The sequence below is a fragment of the Ictalurus furcatus genome, chromosome 2, assembly GCF_023375685.1.
Source record: "Ictalurus furcatus strain D&B chromosome 2, Billie_1.0, whole genome shotgun sequence".
Lineage (NCBI taxonomy): Eukaryota > Metazoa > Chordata > Actinopteri > Siluriformes > Ictaluridae > Ictalurus > Ictalurus furcatus.
The window spans coordinates 331749-339248 of record NC_071256.1 but is presented as its reverse complement, the minus strand read 5'-3'; the positions used below and the strand labels follow the sequence as shown (position 1 = coordinate 339248).

Genomic DNA, 7500 nt, shown 5'->3' with positions numbered 1-7500 from the left:
GGTGAGGAAATTTTCCCACCGGTTAATCAACATGTGACAACACCGGTAAAATGACGGTGGGGGAGGAGCCGGGGTGGAGGCGGAGCCATGGTGGGCAAATGATGTAATCGTTGTACAGCCAAACACCGGGAACACAGAGTATCACTGCAAGCCTACTTCCAGCACGATAACGACCCGAAGCACAAATCCAAGCCAACAAAAGATCTTCAGAAGAAGAAGATCAGTGGTTTGGAGCGGTCCAATCAGAACCCAGATCTAAATCCTATCCAAAACCTGTAGAATGACCTGAAGAGGACTGTGTAAGGGAGATCCCCTCGCTATTTGATAGATCTGGGGCTTTTCTGCATGGAAGAGTGGAATAAAATGACCAAATGGAGATTAGTAGATAGACTCAGAAAGACTAAGCCCCCAAAGAACTGCTCTTCCTCCCTCATCAGAACTACCATTATACCATACACCACCTTATTACCCTTTCATTCTGCCCCCTTAGAATCTCTCCCTGTGATCCTACCTTAGATCTCTTACTCTCTCCTACCAAACTAATCCCATTATGCCCCACTATACCCACCTTTACTGTCACCCCAATTCTGCCCAATGTACCCCTCACCATCACCTACCATTTCTGTCCCCTTAAATTTGCCCAATTTACATTGAACTCAACCCTTCCTGTAGCCCAGATGCCTCTCTTTCCACCCAAATCTGCCACTCCATCCGTAAAACTCTACCTCCATCCACCACATCAGCTCTTCCTTTCCTGTCCAAGTCAACTTGTCCTGTCCCCTACATCTACCCCTCAGGTCCAGCTCAATATACTCCTTTTTTTACCCTCCCGAATCAGGCAACCTGACAAAATCTGCCCTCCCTCCGTCCCTCCCCCATCTCTACACTTTTATTATAATCCATTCATACCATTGATGCACAAACCAAATACACCTTTTCTTTCCCCAAATCTATTCAATTCAATTTTATTTTTATTTATTTGTATAGCGCTTTTTACAATAGACATTGTCTCAAAGCAGCTTTACAGAAATATCAACACGGTATACAGATATTAAAGGTGCGAATTTATCCCAACTGAGCAAGCCACTGAGTGGCGACGGTGGCAAGGAAAAACTCCCTAAGATGTTTTAAGAGGAAGAAACCTTGAGAGGAACCCGACTCAGAAGGGAACCCGTCCTCATCTGGGTAACAACAGATAGTGTGAAAAAGTTCATTATGGATTTATATGAAGTCTGTATGGCCTTAGGAGCAGCCGTAGTCCCAGCAGTCTGGAATTGGAGACGATTTGAGCTCCATCCAGAGGCAGAAAGGGCCTACCCTGTAACTGTGTCACACACCAGTCCCGACCCCCCCAAACCCCCCTCAATACTAACATTTATTGCGTGCACTTGATTTATCTATTTTTTTTCAGGTTCTACCTCAAATATACTCGAAAACAGGCCGCCACCCCTCCACTTCTGTCTCAAAATCCACCCTTTCTTCCCCCCTAATCTGCCCCCCACTGTGCGATTAGCCTGTCCTTCCTCACTAATCCCCTCTCTGAACCTTTTCAGCCCCAATAAACACAGCTTCCACCTCAATTACACGGGATTTACACCTCACTGAGAGACTAAACACAAAGCCGGCGCGCTGTCGGAGACCAGGATGTGACCATCAGCCGTAATAAAGCACTCACAATCTTTAATGTCCCTGAAGGTCAAAGGTCACACGGGTCAGAGATCTCATTCTGAACTATGTGTGTGTGTGTGTGTGTGTGTGTGTGTGTGTGTGTGTATGAGATAAGCTGAAGTCAGTTTCCTAATTTGAGAGCATCTTCCTCACTGCAGCTCAGAGATAGACCTTCGACAAAAATAGAAACGATGTGTGTGTGTGTGTGTGTGTAGTGCAGCTCAGAGATAGACCTTTGGCAAAGATAGAAACGCTGTGTGTGTGAGTGTGTGTGTGTGTGTGTGTGTGTAGTGCAGCTCAGAGATAGACCTTTGGCAAAGATAGAAACGCTGTGTGTGTGAGTGTGTGTGTGTGTGTGTGTGTGTGTGAGAACTCAGCACATACCAACACATTGCTGATTAAACTCAGACTTTGAACAAGAGAGTAAGCGTACATGCTGAGTGTGTGCACTGAATTACAGGTGTGTGTGTATGGGTGGGTGTGTGTGTGCGTGTGTGTGTGTGTGTGAGCAGGTTTTATGCCTGTATGCCATCAGACTGAACACCACGCTTACTTTAGCCGTTAGCTTTATAACACAGCGTATCTCTGTCCAGCACACACACACACACACATCTCTGTACGCCGTGTTTAAATATCGTGTAGTAACTCAATAAGTTTAAACATTATATACTCGATTATGAGTAACAACCACTAATACATCAGACTTATCTGATCTATCTGATCTCTGACTGAACAGTGTGGGATCGCCGTAAGCCCCGCCCACAGCACCAACCGCTAACTTTATTATCAAATAAGCTAATTACAGAACAAGGTTTCTGACTGAACTAATACATCATGCAAATTAACATCCTGTTTTTTCTTCCATTTCCATTAAAACGCCATTAAAACCATGGAATCAGCTCAGAGTTTCATGTTTAAGAAAAGATTTCTTTAAAGAAGTGTGTAAAGTTGATGTTTATGACACTCTCAGCTAACACCGCTAACACTACACTACTCCAGTGTGATAAACTCATACTCAACTAATCCTACACCAACAAACATGTTTATTATTAAACCTTTCTTTATTTCTACACAACACACAGAACATACTTTCACACAAACATGAGCTTTCCATTACCAGGAAACAGTATCTGACGTCACATGACGCCACTTCCGCTTTAAAGGCTACAGGTAGATGAGATGCTGATAACGAGCTTTTTATCTTTCGGAAACAAAACAATGATCAACAAACTAACCCTTAATAACCGTTAATACCGCTCCAGCGGGGTATTCCTGAGGTAACTGTGAGCAGTAACTGAGAGATGGATGAGGAGAAGTTTATAAACTAAATCCGTTAAGAAAGAGAAAGAGGAGAAAAATCCTCTCGTGGAGAGAAGTGTGCTGAGCACGCGACACGTGCGAGCCCTTCTCCACTTCTCCAAAACAGCACACGGTGTTTGTTCATGGGGTTGTTGTTGTTGTTGTTTTTATTTTAGTTGTTTCCGTGTTTAAACTGCTAACCGGTGAAATCGGTGACGTGTTAATAACAGCTTAATGAACATTTAAACGCGGTAATAACGCGTCTACGTGACACAGCAGGAGTGTCTCGGCGCGCGCGCCATCTGGCGCGAACTTTGTTCCACGCGCGCGGCTCGAAAAAGAAGTCAATAATGACTTTATCAGCACACAGACAGGTTCTTGAGGTAAAGTGAGGTAAAACGGAGGTAAAGTGGGGTTAATGTGAGGTAAAACTGAGGTAATACCTGTCCTGAAGCGCAGGTCTTCATCATTCTCGGAGCCGAACTCCTTCAGCAGGGACACGAATAAGATCCCGAAGGCGTTCTGGATTCCGAACACCGATCCGTTGCACCACATGGAGGCGAGCATGACCACCCAGCCCCAGCCGCCCTCGGGGTGTACAAACTCGGGCTGTTTCTCCACCGCGGCCCGCTGACTCTCCCCATCTCCGCCGTTCTCCTGCTTCACCTCCTCCGGCTCGATTAAGCGCTCCTCCGTGGGGTTTCCCTCAGGCTGCTCCGCCGGTACCGTGGGCTCGGTGTCCTCACGAGTTTCGGGTTCATGGTTCTCACTCATGGTTCTGTCTTCTGTCGTACTGATCTCCTTTCCTGGCGTTTACGGTTTCCTGTAAACTGTGTACAAAGCTAATGAGGTGACACTCACACTCTCCCTACAGCAGACCTCTGGATTTAAATCTGTAAAAAATATTTAAGAAAGACTGAATAAAGATTCAAACAGCTCGGTTCTGATTTATGGATTGCTTATATCAGACATGCTGTGTGCCTTGTGCTTATCTGCTGAAGCAACGCCCAGGCGTTACCGCTGCAATACTGACACGCTGCAGCCTTGCGGTGCGGTCTAAATACATGCACGAGAGTGGGCGTGGGTACGTTTGCATATTCATACATTTACGGTGTGATTGGACGGGACGCAGCCAACCCCTTCAGTGAATACAGTAACCTTAATCCCTAAAGCAGTGTTATATTATCCTATACAAACGCATTCATAATAAACAAAAACAATAACAAACAAACATGCATTCATTGTGTACTAATCTAAATATAAAGACTTGATGAACTCTACCTGAACCGTTTGTGATGAGTATTTTAATGTTTAATAGTGTTAATTGGGGCGCACGTGGCTTAGTGGTTAGCACGTTCGCCAGGGTCCGGGGTTCGAGTCCCGCCAGGGCCCCGTGTGTGCGGAGTTTGCATGTTCTCCCCGTGCTGCGGGGGTTTCCTCCGGGTACTCCGGTTTCCTCCCCCAGTCCAAAGACATGCATGGTAGGCTGATTGGTGTGTCTAAAGTGTCCGTAGTGTATGAATGGGTGTGTGATTGTGCCCTGTGATGGATTGGCATCCTGTCCAGGGTGTACCCCGCCTTGTGCCCCATGCTCCCTGGGATAGGCTCCAGGTTCCCCGCGACCCTAAAAAGGATAAAGCGGTTGAAGATGGATGGATGGACAGTGTTAATTGTACACAGGACTGACATTATCATAAATCACTTACAGATGTGTACAAGAAACAAGGTGTGAATGAAAATGTACTGGATTATCTGATGGAATATAACATTCAAATAAAACTAAAATATTGATCTGTATTTTACTAAAACACTGATGCTGCAGCGATGCACGCGGTTATAACCACGGGCACCGCTGTGTGTAAATGTCTGTGTAATTGTTTTTGGGAGGAAGGAGTACGAATGAAAGTCGCTGATTCAGCAGATGGTTCAGAGGGGAACCGAGGTGATCACCTTCAGAACAGTCACACAGGTACCGCACTTTTAAAAAAAAAAAATACAGGTGCACACTTACACACTGTGGTCCATTTGGCATCCCAACAAAAAAGTACTGGCACCCCATTCCTCAGCACACCGCATCTCTCCCTTTACATATGAGAAAGGAAAAACTCCAACATTCCTGCACATTCCACAGAGGTTTCACTTCGGAGTCATGTAAAGCAAAAACCATCATGTTTTTCCTCTTCATACTGAGGAAATTAATGACACTACTGAGTCTGGAAAACACAAACTTTAGGATTTTTTGTTTGTTCCTCTTTGGGAATCCTCAGAGACCCTACAACAGACCCAGAGGATACGGAACAATTAAGATCAGTTAAAACCAAGCTGATGACGTTTATCAACTTGCTTATCATCTGCACTAAATAATTAATAAATTAATTTATGTTAAAGGAAACGTGTTCATTTAAAACACTTGTAACAATAACTATTTGCATCTTGAATACCTTTAATAACAGTTAAATTATTGCAAAAAACAACTGTCGATCAGATTTATTCTTGTTTTTTTCTTATTAACAGTTAAACTCCCACGTTCCACAGTATTTTATGTATTTTTTACATGCTTTTCCATCCCACAGAGGTGCAGCTGCTTTCTGTTTAAGAATGACCTTGTATGACCTCGAGCATGAGCACAGTCCTGCACTCCACTGACGGGGAGGAATTATTAACATCATAAACATGCTGGGTGAACATCAGCATTACATCACCACCGATCTGTCAGCACCACGGGTAACAAGCACCGATCTGACGATGGTAACGATCACACTGTGGTTGCACTGCGGTCAGAAACTAAACATTTCTCCCAACACTCCATCTAAAATAAGGCTTCTCTTCACAAAATAACTCATGATTTTATGGCAAATCAGTTTATTTAACATGTGGAACTGTTTAAGTGTGCATGGAAAGTAAACTTTCATTCACGCCCCATCTAGTGGTGAAATGAAGGAAGCGCACCACACAGCGTGGAGCTGGTGAAAATATTCAGCAGTTTATTGTTGTTGTTAAAGGGCCAGGGTGAGGTTTAAAACCTAGAACCTGAACATTTACAAATAAACACCACCAATAACTGCAAAAACGTGTTCAACGAGTCACACAGATGTGTTCCAGAGGGGACCCGGCCGAGTCACAACCACCGCAGAAGGATCAGACGGGTTTTTTAATAATAATAATACAAAAAAAATCATGTCCTTTCTGACAGAGATGCCTTTATTCCTGAGCTTTGGATTTCTTGGGTGATATCGTCTCTCCGGTCTCCATGGCGACATCTCCTTTCCTCTTCCTCAGTCCCTTCATCTTCCTGGTCTGCAGTTTGCTGAGGTCCTGTTTCTGCATGTGCAGCCGGCCGTATCTGGTGCCAAAGGTATCGTGGGAGACGTTCTTCTTCTTCTTGGGCTGCAAAACAGGATGAGGGAGAAATTTAGAAAGGGAAAATTTAGATCGTTTCTGTAAAGCCGCTTAGTGACGACGTGCTTCGATGAAAGCGCTAAACAAATAACATCGCAATAACTGAACAGAACTGATTAGTGACGCGAATACGCCACCATGAGCACTTCAGTGAATAAAGCAGCTGGTGATTAGAGATTATATTAACCGTGAGCGAGTGAAGATCTGATATTCTTCTGTAACGGACAGGCGGTCGTTTTTCTGCGTAAATTCTAATTGAGATTCTGAATTCTCAGCAAATTCGTTACGACGCTATAAAAGTGACCAATCCAGCGATCCAGCGATCCTCGGAGCGATCCTACGACGCGTGTGGTCCGGCGGTTCTTCAGCTTTAATTCCTACTGAAAAACGGGAGAAAAACCCATACCCGTGGTTTGACCTTACCCCGTCATATTACACGTGTACAGAGACGTTAGGAGGAAATATAACGCTTGGAAGGAAGCAGCAGAGATCGCTGGTGTGTCTGATGAGTGTACCAAGCTAATAAAGTTAGCTCGCTGTGCTAATCCGATCCGAGTACGAAGCCGAGCGCGTAACGTAATTCACAGGAAGTAATTTGTGCTTAACTAAAAAAAAAAAAAAAAGACATTACAACGTACATTAACGTAACGTATAATGTCTATAGGACCCCCGGTAAACAAAATGGTTCATCCCAAGGGGTTTATCCTAAAGAATTAACTTGCATCAGCATCATATGAACTGAACCAGTCCAGCACTCTGTCAGAGGGGGCGGCGCTTCAGGTCTAACCAGGAGATGTTAGGTGAGGGATTAAAGCTGAACTCGTACATCTGTGTGTGTAAAAGGAAGTGCCAATACTTTAACGTGTGACCCTGAGTGTCCCACTCTCTTACTTACACACACACACACACACAGGTGTTCAGTACACTCACCTTGACTCCTTTGGGCTGTCTGAGTGCGGTCCTGTACAGGTCATCTGAGGCCAGGTGAGTCCTTCTCACAACCAGGTCTAATGACGGACCCATTTCCTCCAACTCTATCCTCGGTGTCCGACAGCCTGACTTCTTCAACAGCACCCTGACACACACACACACACACACACACACTTCAGCCATGAAGAGTGAACCTAGTCTCTA

At 44.7% G+C, this 7500-nt stretch overlaps 2 protein-coding genes across 2 annotated transcripts in view; both read right to left on the bottom strand.

Annotated features, from left to right (window-relative positions):
* slc16a10 (solute carrier family 16 member 10) overlaps window positions 1-3998 on the bottom strand; it is an 18027-nt gene extending 14029 nt beyond the window's left edge. Inside the window, exon 1 of the mRNA XM_053641162.1 lies at window positions 3411-3998. Coding sequence (XP_053497137.1) covers window positions 3411-3741 — 331 coding nt within the window. The 5' untranslated portion in view covers window positions 3742-3998. The remainder of the gene's footprint in view (window positions 1-3410) is intronic.
* A 1933-nt stretch (window positions 3999-5931) lies between these two features.
* Window positions 5932-7500, bottom strand: part of rpf2 (ribosome production factor 2 homolog) — a 4924-nt gene continuing 3355 nt past the window's right edge. The window contains exons 9-10 of the mRNA XM_053641171.1: window positions 7297-7441; window positions 5932-6354 (exon numbers count right to left, since the gene is read on the bottom strand). Of these exons, the coding sequence (XP_053497146.1) occupies window positions 6169-6354; window positions 7297-7441 (331 nt within the window). The 3' untranslated portion in view covers window positions 5932-6168. The remainder of the gene's footprint in view (window positions 6355-7296; window positions 7442-7500) is intronic.